The 18,013-nt window shown below is 47.0% G+C and overlaps 1 protein-coding gene, 1 long non-coding RNA gene and 1 pseudogene across 5 annotated transcripts in view; 2 read left to right on the top strand and 1 right to left on the bottom strand.

The window, feature by feature from the left end:
• Adgrd1 (adhesion G protein-coupled receptor D1) overlaps positions 1-18,013 on the bottom strand; it is a 107,850-nt gene that overhangs the window by 73,643 nt on the left and 16,194 nt on the right. For 2 of the 3 annotated variants that reach the window (NM_001081342.1, NM_001347486.1), the window contains 3 exons: positions 15,780-15,902; positions 8,367-8,546; positions 1,849-2,103 (listed from right to left, as the gene is read on the bottom strand). In NM_001081342.1, the coding sequence (NP_001074811.1) occupies positions 1,849-2,103; positions 8,367-8,546; positions 15,780-15,902 (558 nt within the window). Of the gene's footprint in view, positions 1-1,848; positions 2,104-2,357; positions 2,445-8,366; positions 8,547-15,779; positions 15,903-18,013 lie in introns of those variants that run through there. The other variant, XM_006504308.2, reaches the window with a different exon arrangement.
• Rps16-ps2 (ribosomal protein S16, pseudogene 2) lies at positions 2,386-2,937 on the top strand (annotated as a pseudogene).
• Positions 14,284-17,563, top strand: Gm46923. Of its 2 annotated transcripts, none has more exons than XR_003955999.1 (3): positions 14,284-14,413; positions 14,586-14,727; positions 16,323-17,563. It is a non-coding gene; the product is annotated as a predicted gene, 46923 (long non-coding RNA). The 2 variants fall into 2 exon arrangements; XR_001784977.2 differs by having other exon boundaries at positions 14,284-14,425.

Below are 18,013 nucleotides of genomic sequence, written 5' to 3'. Positions count from 1 at the left end.
CCAGCTGAATGAACCCTCTGAAATCATGAGCCAATATAAATCAATCCTACTTAAGGAATGATCTTCTGTCTGGTCTTTTGTTGTACCGTAAAAAGAAACTGATATGCTAGACTCAGGTAGATCGGACACCACCCACAAAGTAGTAGAGGAGCCAGAACTACTGTGAGGAACCTGGTTATATTCTCTACTGATGACCATGGTCAGTTATGAGCCATTCCCCATAAGACGTTCAAGGTCAAAGACGAAGCCTCCGCTTGTCTCTCCCTGCCTCTGCTTCACCCGCTCTTTTTTTATTTCTCTTGTCTCCCGATGAGAACACAGACTTCTCTTTGATACTTGATTGACCTCATTTTCGGGAACTGTCTCGGGGTTGCTTTGGGTGACCTGAGGAAATGAAATCATCACCCTGGCTGGCTCAAGAGCGATTAGTCCCTGGGGACTGGGTGGGGCGAGCTGGCTGGTGATGTAAAGCTGGACCCCCGTAAGCACTTTGTTCTCCAAGATCCAGTGACATTCGCCACTTGGGGGCCAAGCACTTACAGGGCAGCCATGCCAAGTGTTTGTGTCCTGTCTGCAATGGAGCTTCCCCTGTGTACCATGGAGTGGTCATGTGAGACAGAGATGAGAAGTGGGATTCTGCCATGCCTTGGTCTGGCTCAGTCCCCGTGTGATTCCTGCTATGGGGTCATCTGGCAGATGGCAATGACCCTACGTTTCACGGATGCCTGCACTGAGATCTCACAATCTGGACCTGGCCTTCTCCTCTCTCCACCTCTGCCCAGGTGCTGCTCCCCACTTGAGTGGCAGGACCTGGGATTGCTGGAGGAACATCCCGCCTTTCTAGGTGCCAATAAGTGATGACGTTTGTATGGAATATCTACAACAGGTGAACCTCAGAGACGAGAAATAGGTCAGTGGCAGAAGTCGGGAGAGGCAGCGACATGGCTGTCCCTTAGGGATGCTGAACTATCTGAAAACGGTATAGAGACTATGGTTGCACTCCTGTAAATTTGCTTAATACTATCAAATTGTTTACCTTATTATTTTTATTTTTGTGTGTGCATATAGAAGCAGAGGTCAACCTCAGGATCATCTCTAAGGAGATGTCTGTCTACCTTTTTTTTTCTTTTTAACTAGGACCTGGGACTCACTAATAAGGGAGGCTGGCAGGACAGTGAGTCTAAGAACTCTCCCTGTCTCTGCCTCCCCTGTGCTGGGATTATAAGCACACATTACCACCCTGCTTTTTAAATGTGGCCCTTGGGATTTGAACTCAGGTCCTTGTGCTTGAGAGACGAGCACTTTACTTACTGAACTATCACTCTTGCTGTATTTTTTTTAATTGCTTGCTTTAAATGGTTACACAGATGTCATATGAATGAACTTATCGAAGCTTTTTTTTTAAAATCCCACAGCAAAATGAAGAATTAAACCATGTCCCTCTGCCTATAGGTTCTCGTTCCGAGCAACCACCTGAAATCGAGCAAGGAGAAGGTACTTTGGGGTCTGAGGCCCAGCAGAGAGAACGTACACGGGACATGTACACGGGAGACATTTGTTAAGCACCTGAATATTTGCCACCGAAACGTCTGTAATCAGCCTTTTCATGCCCCGCGGAGCCTGCAAGGATCTGGGAATATTAATCTCAGTGTGTCGCCGGGGAACTGTTCCCTCATTTATCTCGGGGAACAGGTGTTCAGAAACATGACTCGACTCATAAGGGTCATTAAGACACAGCTCACATCTGCCAGACAAGGGCTGGAGAGCTGAAGGGTGGTGAGGAGCCCTGTGCTGAGCGTCTCGAGGTGCAGACCCCCAGATCCACGCACAGCCATCCCATGCACTGACCAATGGCAGCGGTAAAGTACATCTTGATCTCGTCAGGAGTCAGTGCCCGTTCCCAGATGATGAATTCATCAAAAGCTCCGTTTTCGTAACGCTTGGTCTGGTCCTGCTCTGACCCTATGACCAGGTTGACGTGGGGATCCCCGTAGGTGTGTGACACTTTCCCGCTGGGGTCCGAGGTGCTCAGAGTCCCATTGACGTAGACCTTCAGGCCCTCCTTGGATTTCCACGTGAACAGGACGTGAGTCCAGTAAGGACCTGGGGGAGAGTAAAGATATATCCTGAGCATAGCCAATAAGTTCTATGTGAGCTTCCCACATTCCTAGTACATCTTCCCTTCATGTGATAATTGATCACCCTTGACCTTAGTGAATCCAACTATGGATTATAGAATAACCTGATTCCCCTTAGTCCTTTGGATCACATGATCTTTGCTTCCACCCCCAAATTCCAAAAGCCTTTTAAGAAACCCTTTATTACTTTAACACAGTGGCAGAAATGTAAACACATACAATCAAAGGTAATAAAAGACTTGTTTAGCCTTTTCCGGTCGCAGCGCTGCGCGGTGTGGAGCTCGTGCTTGTGCTCGGAGCTATGCCGTCCAAGGGTCCGCTGCAGTCCGTGCAGGTCTTCGGACGCAAGAAAACAGCCACGGCTGTGGCCCACTGCAAACGGGGAAATGGGCTCATCAAGGTGAACGGACGTCCCCTGGAGATGATCGAGCCGCGCACGCTGCAGTACAAGTTACTGGAGCCTGTTTTGCTTCTGGGCAAGGAGCGATTTGCTGGTGTGGATATTCGGGTCCGTGTGAAGGGTGGTGGACATGTGGCCCAAATTTATGCCATCCGACAGTCCATCTCAAAGGCCCTGGTAGCTTATTACCAAAAATATGTGGATGAAGCCTCCAAGAAGGAGATCAAAGATATCCTCATCCAATACGATCGGACCCTGCTTGTAGCTGACCCCCGTCGCTGCGAATCCAAAAAGTTTGGAGGTCCTGGTGCCCGTGCCCGATACCAGAAATCCTACCGATAAGCCCATCTCAAGGATCGGGGTTTACCTTTGTAATAAACATCCTAGGATTTTAACGTTAAAAAAAAAAAAAAAAAAAAAAAGACTTGTTTAAAAGGCCCTACCCAAGCACCCACCAATCAGACTCCAACCCTAGTTGAAAATCTCAGTATGGTCCAGAACTAGCCGAGGATATCCCCCATCACAACCCCTGGCAGTCCCCGCTATTACAATAGTCAGGGAAAGAGGCACAAGGGCTGAGAGGGACAGAATAAAATTATCTTTGTTATTAATAATAAAAGCAACTCCTGAAATGCACATGCGATAGTCACATGATTGGTGGGTAAAGGCTAAGGGACAGAAGTCAAAGTTGTCTTCTAGATTGACAGTAATGAACATAGGGAGTGTGTGTATAGACGTACATACCCACACAGTCATGAGAATCATAAGTGCATGTGTGCGTGAGTGCGTGTGCATGCTCATGTGTGCACGAGCATGCATGCACACACATACATACACACACACACACAACTGAGGAAAACTATTCTACAAAAATGAGGAAAGAATTCAATGTCTAGAGAGATAGCCCATGTTCATAGACAGGAAAACTCCGTGTTGTTAAGGAGCCAGCCTACCCTGGTCTGACCTGTAGACTCAATGTAATTCAAACTAACCCAAACCCCAAACCCCAAACCCCAGTTATCCTTTGCAGCGCCATCTTTTGAGTCTAAAGAGACTACACAGAGAGACAAATACCAAGGAAAGTCACATAGTGTAGGAGAAAAACAGAATTAGGGGGCCTACATGGCATCCCTTTGAGGCTAAACCTGGCCTGCCCAACCGATGTCTGTGGAGTGCATGCAGCCTCTTGCAGCTAAGAGCAGCCATGAATATGGGGAGCCATGCAAAACTGTAAACACACTTAAAGCATGGTGACCTTTGTGCATTTCAATAGCACAGTTCTCAAGCGTGAGCTTTGCAGGAAGTAATGTTGCTTTACAGTGACCAGAGGTTGAAAAGGCTTGGATCAGTAAGTGAAGCCATGTGGTGTTGGGGGTACAAACAGATAGATCAGAGGGACAGAGCAGACAGCCCGAAGGTAGAACAATACAGACACCATCTGCTGATATCTGACAGGAGCAGAGCCAGCTCAGCAGAACAAATTCAGTCTCTGTAACCCAGAAGGCTGGGAAACCCAGAGGCCCAGATGTAAAACTATCAATAAATGAATCAGGACTCCATGCTTATCCCCAACACTAATTCAAAGTAGATGGTAGATATAAATACCAAATGCAGAGCTGCAAAGAGATATAAAAGGAGAAGTCTAGAATAACCCTGAGGTTGAGTTAGACTTTTAAAAAACTGTTTGTTTGTTTGTTTTACTCTGTGTGTATGGGTATTGTCTTACCTGGAGGCAGGAGCTGATGCAGAGGCCATGGAGGGTGCTGCTTGCTGGCTTGCTCCCCATGCCTTGCTCAGCTTGCTTTCTTATAGAAGCTAGGATCACCATCTATAATGGGCTGGGCCCTCCTAATCAATCACTACAGGCTTGCCTAATAGCTTCATTTCATAGAGCCATTTTCTCATTCTCCCTCCTCTCTGACGACTCTAGCTTGTGTCAGGTTGAAATAAAACTGTCTTGCCTCTGTATGTCTGTGTACCATATGCATGCAGTGCCCATGGAAGGCAGAGAGACCATCAGAGTCCCTAGAACTGAACTTGCAGACAGTCGTGAACTGCCAGGTAGGTGCTGGGAATTGAACTCAGATCCTCTGGAAAAGCAGCAAGTGCTCTTAACAACTGGGCCATCTCTCCAGCCCCTTGATGCTGCGTGTGTGTGTGTGTGTGTGTGTGTGTGTGTGTGTGTGTGTGCATGTATCAGAAGAAGCATGATCCAGTATAGAGTATGAGAAGCTGGTCTCATGTTAAAACTGTCAATGTCCGCTCTGTGAAAGAACTTGCGCATAGATTGAAAAGGCCAGCCATGGGCTGGGGGGAAATATCTTCAGTGGATACTGTTACACAAAATGGGCAAAGTGCTCTCAGAACTCACAGTAATCGAATGAATACCCCACTTAAAGATAGGTAAAAGGTCAAAGCTCAAAACAGACTCCTCCCCCCCAATAGACAAAATGTATAACATCAGAAATGGACCCTGATATCCACTCCCCAAACAAGCACACATTAGGGTGGCACATCTCTGAAGCATAGTGCAGGGATGGCTGCTACAGGGGTGAGGTTGGCCATGCATCAGTGTGGCCCATTACATAGTGCAGGGGTGGGTGCTGCAGGGGTGAGGTTGGCCATGCATCAGTGTGGCCCATTACATAGTCCAGGGGTGGGTGCTGCAGGGGTGAGGTTGGCCATGCATCAGTGTGGCCCATTACATAGTGCAGGGGTGGGTGCTGCAGGGGTGAGGTTGGTCATGCATCAGTGTGGTTCAATACTCAATCACAGTGCAGGGCTGGGATGCTGCTGCGGGGAGGTTGGTCATGCGCAGAGGTGGGAGGCCCCTGGCAGCCCTCTGTTCCTTGGACTCAACTTCACTATGGGTTTTTTTTTTTTAACATTTATTTATTTATTACATGTAAGTACACTGTAGCTGTCTTCAGACACTCCAGAAGAGGACGTCAGATTTCATTATGGATGGTTGTGAGCCACCATGTGGTTGCTGGGATTTGAACTCGGGACCTTTGGAAGAGCAGTCGGTGCTCTTAACCACTGAGCCATCTCGCCAGCCCCCACTATGGGTTTTTAATGCTTTAAAACAAGGAGGCTGCCCAGGGCAACAGCACAGTCATGCCAGACTAGCGTCCATGCACCTGGTCTGCAGAGCCAATGAAGAGGCAGCGTGGGAACCTAGTTTTACTGAGGGCAGGCCACCGTGCTGACTAGGCTGCATAGGAAGGTGGGTGCTCCGCCTAGGCGGCAGCTCCCCTTCCCCCTCCTGCCACTAAAAGATGACGCTGGGGCTGCCATTCTCTTTTGTTTCCAATGGGAACTTGGAAGATCTGACTTTTGACATAAAATCGCAACTCACTCAGAAGGTCATTGAAAATCTAAAAACTCACAGGGCAGGAGCCACCAAACTATCCAAAGGCCTGGCTTGACATAGCATATATGACGTTAACCAACATGGGGTGGCACAATGACTAATAGCCAGCCTCCTGGCTCCATCAGAAACTTCCTTAGGAAGACTCTGAGTCCCCCTTCTCATCAATAGGAAGACTGGCCTCCAAAGGACCTCCTCTATTTTATAAGCCTTGGTGTAAGACATCCTCCTGGGGTTGGCAAAGATGACACGGGGCAGCCCCCCTCTGAAGGACACACAGTGCCCCTGCCCATGGGTCACTGTGGACTGCCAGTGATTACGTCAGAGCTTCCTGCTGGGGATTGTGTAATTTTAGTAATTTTGATGCTCTGAAGAACACTTGGATCCTAAGCAGGGCCAAAGCGTTATTGTGCTTGACTTTGAAAGTGAGAATAACAAAGCCCTTCAGTGAACAAATGAGGAGCAGATGAGGAGAGGATGTTTACAAGTCTCTCTCTGCATCCCTGGCTTGGAAAACAGCACGTGTTCGTTTCAAAGAACCTGCTAGATGCCTGGTGCTTGCCACGGGCCCAAGGCCCATGGGGGTGGGGGTAGGGGGATGAGCTGTTACCTAGGAAACCTTGACCTCAAGCGGTCCTCACTGAGAGCCATCGCTGAAATTCAGATGGAGCCTCCATAAGTACGAAGGCAAAAGTGTTTCCAGCCTTGGGAGTGGGAGAGAATCCAGAAATTTGATATCTTCCCTAGCTGCATTTCCCCACCTTGCAGAGGAGGAGCTATGAGCTCAGCTGAAGCACCCACAGAGCAAACCCAAGTCTCCCAGGATTCTGCAGCTCATTGTTGAAGACTCCTTTGATCCATCAGGCGTCTGTCTCCCAGCAAAATAGTAACTGTTACCCTTCTTGTGTTACAAATGAAGAAATGGAACAAAAGTGGTTGAATATGATACCGATACAGGGTCTATAAAGCTCCAAAGTACAGAGTTAGCACCTGGCCTGACGTCTTAACAGGCTGTGCCACCTCCTTCAAATGGGCCATAAAAGGACCCGAGCTACTTCAAAGACATTGTTCTCAACCTTAATCAATGCTGCAACCCTTTAATACCCCCTCCATAAAATCATTTTCATTGTTACTTCATAACTGTAATTTTGCTACTGTTATTGTTGGCATCAAGAACTGGCTTTACAGTCAGGATCTGCCTTTACGGTCTCGAGTCATCTCTGAATGCAGCGATGACCGTGATGTCACCCATTTGCGTCAGGGACCTGCTCATCTGTTGTCATGGCAACAGAGTCCCAGAGTCCACCTGGTTCATCTCCCACCTCTACCTGCAAGTGACTACATCACAGTCTAAATAAAAGGCATCTTGGCCTTCACTCTTTTCCCCCTTCATCTCTGTCGCCCTCCTTTTGCCCCTTCCCCCCACAATAAACCTCTCTCACTTGGAACTGTACTGGCCTGGCATGGTCTTTCCAGAAGCAAGCTGCGTTTCTTTTTTTTTTTTTCAAAGATTTATTTATTTATTATATGTAAGTACACTGTAGCTGTCTTCAGACACACCAGAGGAGGGCATCTGACCTCATTATAGGTGGTTGTGAGCCACCATATGTTTGCTGGAATTTGAACTCAGAATCTCTGGAAGAGAAGTCAGTGCTCTTAACCGCTAAGCCATCTCACCCGCCTGCAAGCCACGTTTCTAACACAACAGTTATGGATTGTAATGTAGATATCTGGTATGTGACCCCAGTGGGGATGTGTGTGTCTCGACCCATAAGTTGAGAACCCCTGTCCTAGAGTCTTAGTATGAAGGATCCTGGCCTATGCCCTGGCTAGTTTCTGTCCAGGTCCTCTCTGCATGCCACATGAAACCCCTCTGTGGACCTGGTCACCTTCTTCCTCTGATACCTTGCACTTTCCCCAGTGCCCCCTTGGTTCAGATGTCCAGTGTCCAGCTCAGCTAATAGCATACCACAGAGCTTCTCCACTTACTCTGAAACTCAGTCACTTCCCATTGGATCTAAAGGTGAATTCTTAACCAAGATGGCACAATGCCCCAGCCTCTCCTCCTGCCTTACTGCCTGCCTGCTCCCTGATTGGCAGGCTGTCTTCCCCAGAACTTTCCGCACTGTGCTGAGAGCAGCTTCAAGGCCATATCACCCTAAAGGTGCGGAGACAGGGAGATTTAACCACATTTTATCTTCTGCACACAGCTTCTACCTTGATTCCAGACAATAACTGGGCACCAGTTCATGTCACCTTCATTACGCAGAAAACCAGCCTCACATAGGCACTGGGGTAGCAGCAATCACACAGCAAGCTCATAGTCAGGGCTTTGACCTTGGCATGAATGAGGTCACCTTGTGACAAGTATTGTCCTGGCACCTTCTCAAGCTGTGGTCAAGAAGGAGCCCTGTGCCACACTAAATGCGACAGAAGGTCCAGTTGGTGCTAAACTCACCGGGAGGGTTGAAGGTGGCCTTCCACGTCATGGAATTATCACGTGTGTACAGCTCCACAGAGCCCTTTCCACCACTAGAGCAGACTTTGAACCCGTCAGAGACGACCTGTCCCCCGTATGCGTACGGGGCTGGTCGGGTCTGGTCTCCTTGAGTCTTCCAGAAGAATGAAAATGTCACTCCTGAAGAGAAAAGCAGGCATTTATCAGTTGGTACTTCAGAGGCATGAAACATTACAGCACAGTGAGGGCCAGGTACTGTCCCAAGAGTGTGACCTGAGCCATCACCTCCTTCCAAATAGTACAAAGCCCTGCTCCCATTCCCAGGGCACGGAAGAGGGAACTGAGACCACTCCGTTAGTGACTGATGGAAGTCAGATACAGACCCAAGCTGGCTGCCTCTGGGTGTGCAAACGTGAACAGTCTCCACCCCACCTGCTCACCCCGATCCTGACAACGATATCACACAGGAAGGAACGTCTTCATTCGTACTGCTTACACACAGCACCTTTTTAAAGATTTACAGCCTCCAGGATGTCCTCCCACATCCGTAAATACACTTTTCCACTGTCATTTTTATGTCTGCCCGACATCACATCCTCAACAGCCCCCTGTTTCTGAGTCATATGGTTTGCTTCAAAGTTTTGAAGGAACGTTCCAAACAGAACTCGAAGCTAATTTTTTTTGTCAAATCTTAAATTGTATATATTTCAGAATATGTTCCCCAGGGGGTGTTCTTGTGAAAAAGGAAAGCTGATTTTTTTTCAAGGTTCGTAATGCCTTGGCTGCTTAACTGCCCGTGGGTGAAGGTGTGAGGTAGGCAGAGAAAAGAGCAGCTACCATGTTTCGTGGATGCCCAGCATGGGTATGTGTGATGGCTAGTTTTAATCATCAAGTTGACACAACCTAAAACCACCCGGGGAAAGAGTCTCAATAGAGAGTTGTCTAGATCAGGTTGGTGTGTGGACATGCCTTCGATGGATTGTCTTGCTTGTTTGAACTGGTGTGAGAAGACCCAGACCACCCACAGTGGGCAACACCATTCCCTAGGCTTGGGTCCTGAACTGTATAGGAGTAGAGAAAACTAGCTGAGAACAATACATGCATGCATTCATTCTCTTTCCGCCCTTGACTGTGAATGTGATCTGAGGGACCGTTTTATAAGTTCCTCCTGCTTTGACTTCCCGACAATGGTGGATTATAACCTGGAGTTTTGACTTAAATAAATAAATAAATAAATAAATAAATAAATAAATGCTTTCTCCCTAAGTTGCTTTTTGTCAGGGTAGTTTATTGTAGGAAGTTTGAAACTGGGATCCCATGATGGGGTCAGAGTCTTAACCCATGTGGACTACATGGCTTCCCCTACGAACAACACTGTGAATTAGTCAGGTCACAGATGCAAAGAGAATATAACTGACCAGTTAGGCTCTGGAGGACTAAGAGGATCTGGTGTGCACACAGGCAGGTCTGTATCCCCCTTTCATACAGATCCATCAAGGCACAGATATGGCAGGAGTCCTCATGGGTTACAGGCCTCCCTGGGGTTACGCTATAGCTTTCCTGCCTCAAATAACCTGTACCTTGCTTCCAAGTCATGTATACTGTATATGTGTGTTTGTATGTGCATGTGTACATTAAGCTAGCAACCTGCTGAACTCTGTATGTAAACAATAGAAATCAAGCCACTACCTGGCTCCTCGAACCCGGCCTCCTGTGAGCATGTCAACGAGCCAAGCTGTTCTCCTCAGGGCCAATCATCACAGGCCACCATGGATCAAGGTACAAGGGGGAGGAGGAAGAGAGGTACAGGGACGTTTGCCCTGGCCTTATTTATATAAATGACACCAAGTTGACTTCACTGTTATCACCGAATGAGGTCATGTACAGGGGCTTGGAAGATTCCTGTCTCTGGTGTGGAAATTGGTGTCTCACTGCCAGCCATCTTTGATGCAAGACCTTATGGGTTGGTCTGTTAGAGTCTTTTGATGGCCTTGTGACAATCGTGCTGCCTCATGATTTCTGGTATTGAATTCCCCATATGACTAACTCAAGCCTTGGGAATAAAGCTTGGAATTCCTCCATTTTATTTTATTTTTTTCTATCCAAGAGGAATCTCAAGATTTTGAATGCTCCCGAGAAATGATGAGTGAATGACGAATGTTTGGGATGACAGATTTCCATTTTCCCTGCTCTGGTTTGTCCTCAGCATATACGTGTCAATGTGACATGCAGCACCGGTAAGAACGCAGAATTGCTCTGGGTGGATTCAAACCTGAAAATCAAGATCCAGGAGATGGCTCAGAGGTTCAAGCATTTGTCGGGCAAGTGTGACTTCTGGAATTTGGATCTCTATAGACCCACATAAATGCCTGGCCAAGGCAGCCTGACTGTAATTTCATCCTCAGAGTGCTGAGACAGAGAGTCCCCAGAGCAGGGGACTAGCAAGACAAACCATATCCATAAGCTCTGGATTTGATTGAGAGACCTTGTCTCAAGAAATAAAGTTGAAGAGCAACTGAAGATTCCTAATATCAACCTCAGGCCTCTATATACCCACACCCACACCCATACCCACACTCCTACACACACACATACACACACACACCCCACACACACACACAATACACACACATACACACACAGAGAGATGTAAACACGCACACATACATGTACATGAAAAATGGAGAAATAAATAAAGCCAGTCAAACATGGTGGTGCAGGTCTATCAACTCAGGTACTTGGGAGGCTGAGGCAGGAAGATCACAAGCTCAAGCGAGTTCAAGACCATCCTAGGCAACTTAATGAGATCCTGTCTCTCAAAAGAAAAGTAAGAAGAAGGTGGAAAATGTTGACCAGTGATAGAGCACTTGCCCAGGATGCTGGCCATGGGATTAACCCCAGAGTTGAAGTTTTTTTTTTAATTAAATTATATATCTATCTATCTATCATTATATAGATCTATAGATCTATCTATCTATAACCTATCTATCTTTCTATCTAATATATCTATATATCTAATTTGTCTATAGATACAGATAGACCTCAGCCACTAGTATAGGGTGATGCTGAGAGGCAGCGCAGAGGTTTGAGGGATGGTGTGGTCCAGGCCACCCTAGCTCTGTTTGGAGGAGGGGAATTACATCTCTCCCTCCTGAGCTTTCTCCATCAGAAAGCTCGGGTGGTACCCTGCCCCTCCCCCATCCACCTCACTGCCCTCAGAAACAAGCAGTTTTATATGGAAATGAACAAGGCACATTGTGAAATTTTTGTTGTGAAGTGTATCCCCAGCAGGATTCATGGAAGTCCTTCCTCCCAGCTCCCCGCCCCTCAAAGGAAAAAAAAATGTGGCTGCTTACAAAAAAAAATTCCTTTCGCTCAACTCAAAATGATGCTGTCTCTGCCAAATGTGCCTCTGCCCAGGAAGAGAAATAAAAATGAAAAATTCAATACGGTGTTAGGTAATAAGAATAAAAATTAAAAATTCAGGATAGTGTTGAACCGGGACGAGGAAAAAGCGGGCCGTGAACTCTGCTGGTGAAGCCGCTTATTTTAGCTCAGCCAACCTGCAAAGTAATGACTCCTGTCTGCCGGAGCCCTCATTGAAATATCAGTCTGTGTCTCCGTGGTGTGGAAAGATTCACAATGTGCCCACAAGAGCACCTGTCAAAAGCTTAGATCATCAACACAGAGAAGGAAGTCTGAAGGGGAAAGAAATAAGCATAACACAGCACATTGGTTCCGTATTTTGCCCCTGTTAGCATCGGTAAATCCTAATCTTTCTACAGCCCCTTGTTGAGGATGCGCTGAGTTAGACAGAAGCATCCAGGAGGCATCCAGACCAGCTGTGTCTGCTCACTAAATGCACTGTGAGTGACGCTTTGTGTTGAACACTGTAAAGGTCTCAGAGAGCTAGGGGTGGTCCAGACAGAGTCCCCGACAGTGCCAGAGACTAGAAAGGAAATGTGACAATATTCTACCATCAATCACCAAGTCCTGTGGAGGAGCTGCCACACAGGGACCGCAGGGCTAAGGCAGAGGCTCTTGTCAAGTAAGTGAAGCACGAACAGAGACCCAGGTCTGCAGGTAGAAGCCCAGATTCCCAGAGAGTTCCTTCCCACTCTGAGCTTCTGCACATGGGTGCTCTATGTAGTGGGGGAAACGGTAACTGGAGGAACATAGCTGGCTCCCTGAAGCTGATGGTCGGAGTTCGGTATGTGTCTGAATTGGTAGAGTGTTGGCCTAGTGTGTATGAAGCCCTGAGTTTGTATAAAATCAGGTGTGGGGTGAATTCTTGTAATTCTTGTCTTGAAAGAAAGCAAGATGGAGAGAGAGAGAGAGAGAAAGAGAGAGAGAGAGAGAGAGAGAGAGAGAGAGAGAAACACCCAGCCTGATGTGTTTTGATAGTCATTTGAACTGGGGACCAGCTCAAACTGTAGGTTAACAAACATCAAGACCTTGACACTTGAACATTTAAAATTGTTCCACAGTTTCTCATAAAGCTAAAAATAGGATCTTACCACCCAATCATATCACCCATGAATATATATATATATATATATATATATATATATATATATATATATATCCTATCACAGAGATACTTGTATAGTGATGTTCACTGTTCCTCTCTACACAATAGCCAGAAAATGAAACTACCCTGGCTGTCTATCAACTGCTGAAGGAATAATAAGAGGGTGGTACCTTTACACAACTGAATTTTATTCCGCTTTAGAAGAGAATGAAATCATGAAATTTACATGAGAATGGGGGGAAGTGGAAAACATTATACTAAGTGAGGTCACCCCCATGTAGAAAGAAAGACACAGTGTCTCGTGCTCGCTCTCATACACAGAGCCTCGCTTTGAAGTCTTAGATTTGTGTGTTTAATTTGGAGTGTCTGTAGAGAAGCCAGAAGGGGCCTGTGAGAAAGGGAGGGGAAGAGGCCTGAAGGTACAAGGGGATAGGAGAATATATGGACTATGAAAGCAGAGTGAGGCATGCTGGGAAAGCAGAGTAAGGCATGCTGGGAAAGCAGAGTGAGGCATGCTGGGAATTAAAGGGTAAAGTAGGGATGGGGGGCAGGGGTAATGTGGGGAGGATGAGATGGGGGTGTTAAGCTAACCAAAGCTCACCTTGTAAGCTAATTAAAATATATAATTTAAAGGAGGAATTTGAACGGAAGTTCCAGATATAGGTGAACAATGAGGCTCTCGTAAGATACAGGGTCTTAAACGATGGTCTCAGTGTCAGCCCCGGACACCCTCCTGTGAGTTATATATTGGTCAGGGAGGCCTCAGAGACAGCTGAAGTAACACAGGTTCTTGTCCTTGCTCTTGGTAGCCCACCATAACTAGACAGTAAGACCCTATGGCTGAAGACACCACATACTTTGGTGGGAGGGCAGAGAAAAATCAAGCTAGGACTGGCCTAGAAAGTTCTCACAGTGCCAGAGAGGGTTATGCAGATCACTGAGGGAAGAAAGGTAATTATTGTTCTTATTCGTTGCTGGACCCTACGTGATACAATACTGACCTGCCAGGCAAGATGTGCCCACAGGGGTAAAAGTGGCCTGAGTTTGTGAGGTAACCAACTAGCTTCTAATTGGATGTGAGGCCTGCCCTCCTTCCAGGAAGGAATTCATACCTGGTCCTCTAAACTTGATCCACAGCCTGTGGCTGGGGAAGTCACAGACTCTACAGAGGTGTTGCTTTGATAAATAGACATGTGATTAAATTGCCTTCTAAATATGCTTCTTTATACCCATAGACCAGGGCTACTGCCAACCCTGGTCAGAGAAGCTCTCATTTGCAGTGGTTAACACAGAGATTCGTAAGTGTTGGAAGTGCTGGGGACGTGTGGCTATTGAGAGTTCATCCCTAAATAGGGCTTCTGTCTCAACTCTTCCGAGACTTGGGCAACGTCACAGAAGAGGAGGGCAGAAAGAATCTAAGAGTGGGGAGGGGAGCTGTGAAGTGCTGTCTTCTGGATCTGACATGGCTGTCACACCCACAAGCTCACAGCAGCTCTGGTTGCCTGCCGGAAGTCAAGTCAGTCAACAGGTCAACACAAATGGGGGAGGGGCTCATCAGGTCCCACCCCCAGCTGTGCTGCTATTGGCAGTTGATGACCACTGGGGGAGGAGTCAGTCTTCAGGGGGTGTGGCCACTGCGGGTTGCCCCTGCGCTGGTGGATATCGGTCCTTCACTCATATACTTGCAGACAGAACCAACTGGATGAATAGGTTAATGAAGAGAAAAAGAAAAGGACACGAAGCCGGCTTGGATGGTAGAGGATGATGTCCCCAAAAGATTCAAATGTGACCCGGATATGTCTGCATGAAGTCTCGACTTTAAGGGGAGAGGTGGGATCCGCCTTCTTTTTGACACATCTGTCTTGACTTCCAGCCGCTCGCAGGTCCACCCACCCACCATCCAGCCACCCTCAATGAACACAGAAGAAGTGAACCCGGTTTAAGGGTTAACAGGCACACCCTGCTCTGCCAGGCCTGACCCATCATCAGCATCCCAGAACCAGAAATAACGCCGGGAGAGCCATCCCATCAATTTCCTTCCCACAACGGCTGGGCTCCATCCCAACCGGAGTGACATATAACTCAGTGGCTCTGTTCTAAACAGGGATGTTCCCCCATTCTTCTACAAGGTTAAATGTTTTGATCTCCTGGCTCTGTAACACAATGTCCTAACTTTTGGTCCGCAGGACAGGCCTACTACATTCAAGTGGCTGTAACCCTACCCCCTCCTCCCTCTCTCTAAGGGCTAAATTGTATCTGACATTTTCACAGATACTGAGACTGATAAGAGCTCGGTTCTCTTGAGCTGGGGACATGATTCAGCAGGCAGCAGTGCTCGCTGCACAAGAGTGAGGACCTGAGTTCAGATGTCTGGAACCCACATTTAAAAGTTTTTTGTTTTGTTTTCGTTTTTTAGATTTTTTTATTTATTGTTATACATAAGTACACTGTAGCTGTCTTCAGACACTCCAGAAGAGGGCGTCAGACCTCATTACATGGTGGTTGTGAGCCACCGTGTGGTTGCTGGGATTTGAACTCAGGACCTTTGGAAGAGCAGTCAGTGCTCTTATCCACTGAGCCATCTCTCCAGCCCTGGAACCCGCATTTAAAAGGAATAATAATAATGATGCCAGATAGAGTAACATTCACATATAACCCCAGTTTTACAGTGAGGGACTTCAAGAGGATTGTCAGGGCTGTCAGCCTAGCTCAATAGTGATAGAACAGGACCTCTGGGTGTCTTCTCCAGAACATGGGCACATTTACTGAGCATACACACACACACACACACACACACACACACAGAGAGAGAGAGAGAGAGAGAGAGACTGTGTTCACATGTACCACCCTCAGAGTCGCATGCACCCCAGCCCCCAGCTCACCCTCTGGTCCACACTGGGCCGGGTTGCTAATACAGGATGACTTGTAGGTGCCATAGTAGAGAAACGTCACGCCCTTCTCCTCCTTGAGGTAAATGCCTTTGTTCACCTTCCCTTCCATGATATCTAAGGGAGGAAAGGAACATGTCAGCTACCTTATTGCCACTGGAAGACTAAAGACACGTATCAGACTTACAAGCCACTTACAAACGAATGCCCCACGTTATCTCCCCTCATAATGCATTTATAACGTCACGTTATTCCCTGATAGTAACTGCGTTCACTAATATTTAATTATTGATAGTGAGAATGTGAATGATTCATGGGTTTAAGTGTTAGGGAATAAATTATTACCTTCTATTAATGTCAGGTCCACGTAACCTACATTTTAATGTAACAATATCGTAACAGACATATTTGCCAACTGTTGGACCCTAAATGCCACTCACACCCCGGCTATTAGAGTCCCGCCCACTCGGCCTCACTCCAAGCTTTCTGAGTGGAACACTCTCACCGGTTAACACTCTCAACACTGTTGCCTCCTAGCCTTCCCAGGTACTCACGGAAGCATCCCAGGGTCTCCATGTATGCAACCTCAGCTTTAGAGCTGTGTCCAGACCCAGGAGGCACCACAGCGCCATTTGGAAAGTCCCAGAAGGACCTGCCAACAGCCATCCCAGAGAATGTTCACTCAGCTATCCTGTTTTGTCAAGTGCTGTGGCAAAAGTCAGCTGTGTGCTTTACAGACAGATAAGTGAAGATATATATATATATATTGGTGAGGGGCTCTTGCTATGTATCAGAATGAGCAGGCGGGGACACTGCCGCAACCTGTGTAGGAACAGGTAGGCGATGGTGCAAGTCCTGGATCCTGGCCAAGTATGCATTCAGGATCCAGAGACTCTGCTCGCCTGTACCACTGGCTAGATGCAACACTCCCTGTCATGTGTCCCTTGCCCCCAAGGGTCCTACTGTTTAAACTTTTTGGTTCTACTTATCCCATTGGTTGCCATGAGAGAGCTGTATCTCACTTCGCTAAATGAATAACTCAAGGTAATTGAGTCAGACTGCCCAAGCCCTAAAACCAGACTGCTTGCTTAGTAAAATCATTTAGAAATGCCAAACAGCCCACAGTGGAGAGAGAAATCAGGTGACAGGCTAAGAAAAGATAGAGAGAGGCGGGCACGATCTGAACAGGCTTTCTACGCCCATCGGATGCTCGCCTCCCTTCAGCTCTGAGCTCAAGGGAATCACAGGCTCTGGGTGTCTAACTGACAATCATATGACTCCAGTGGGCGTGTCTTCTAAAACAGCTCCTAATGAGTTTTCAGAGCACAGCTGCAGAAATGCTGAAAGGATACTTGCGAGACCAGTTTTTGGATGCGTTTTAAAAATCAACTTCCAGTTTTCATGAGCTGGGCAGGGTTACTGCCCCACCCACCCCGCCCCACCCAGCCCTACTCCAGAAACACAATGTGTTCAAAAATCCATTTTCTGCCAAGCATGGTGATGTGCACCTGGAATCCTAGCACTGGGGAGGCAGGGGGAGCAGGACTTGTAAATTCATCCTTAGTTACATAGAGAATTTGAGGCAAGCCTTGGCTACACATACCTTGTCTCCAAAAAGAAAAAAATAATAATTTTCAGTGTTTAGAAAAGATCTGGGCTGTGTTTGTTTTTGCTTCTGAGATCAAGCGACTGATTCAAAAGAGCCTGGCAATGCAGTAGAGCCTCCACCCGTTCTAGGCATCGCTATCAGGAAGGCTTCCATTTTGTGTTTTGTTTTGTTTTGTTTTGTTTTGTTTTGTTTTGTTTTGTTTTGTTTTGTTTTTCAGAGCTGAGGACCAAACCTTGCTCTTTTTTAATTTAATTTAATTTAATTAATTTTTTTAAATTTAATTTAATTTTTATTTTTATTAGATATTTTCTTTATTTACATTTCAAATGCTATCCCGAAAGTCCCCTATACCCTCCCCCTGCCCTGCTCCCCTACCCCTCCCACTCCCACTTCTTGGCCCTGGCATTCCCCTGTACTGGGGCATATAAAGTTTGCAAGACCAAGGGGCCTCTCTTCCCAGTGATGGCCGACTAGGCCATCTTCTGCTACATATGCAGCTAGAGACATGAGCTCTGGGGGTACTGGTTAGTTCCTATTGTTGTTCTACCTATAGGGTTGCAGACCCCTTCAGCTCCTTGGGTACTTTCTCTAGCTCCTCCATTGGGAGCCCTGTGTTCCA

Source organism: Mus musculus, chromosome 5 (genome assembly GCF_000001635.26).
Source record: "Mus musculus strain C57BL/6J chromosome 5, GRCm38.p6 C57BL/6J".
Classification (NCBI taxonomy): Eukaryota; Metazoa; Chordata; class Mammalia; order Rodentia; family Muridae; genus Mus; species Mus musculus.
The sequence above is the reverse complement of the archived record's forward strand: the minus strand, read 5'-3'. Positions and strand labels throughout refer to the sequence as shown.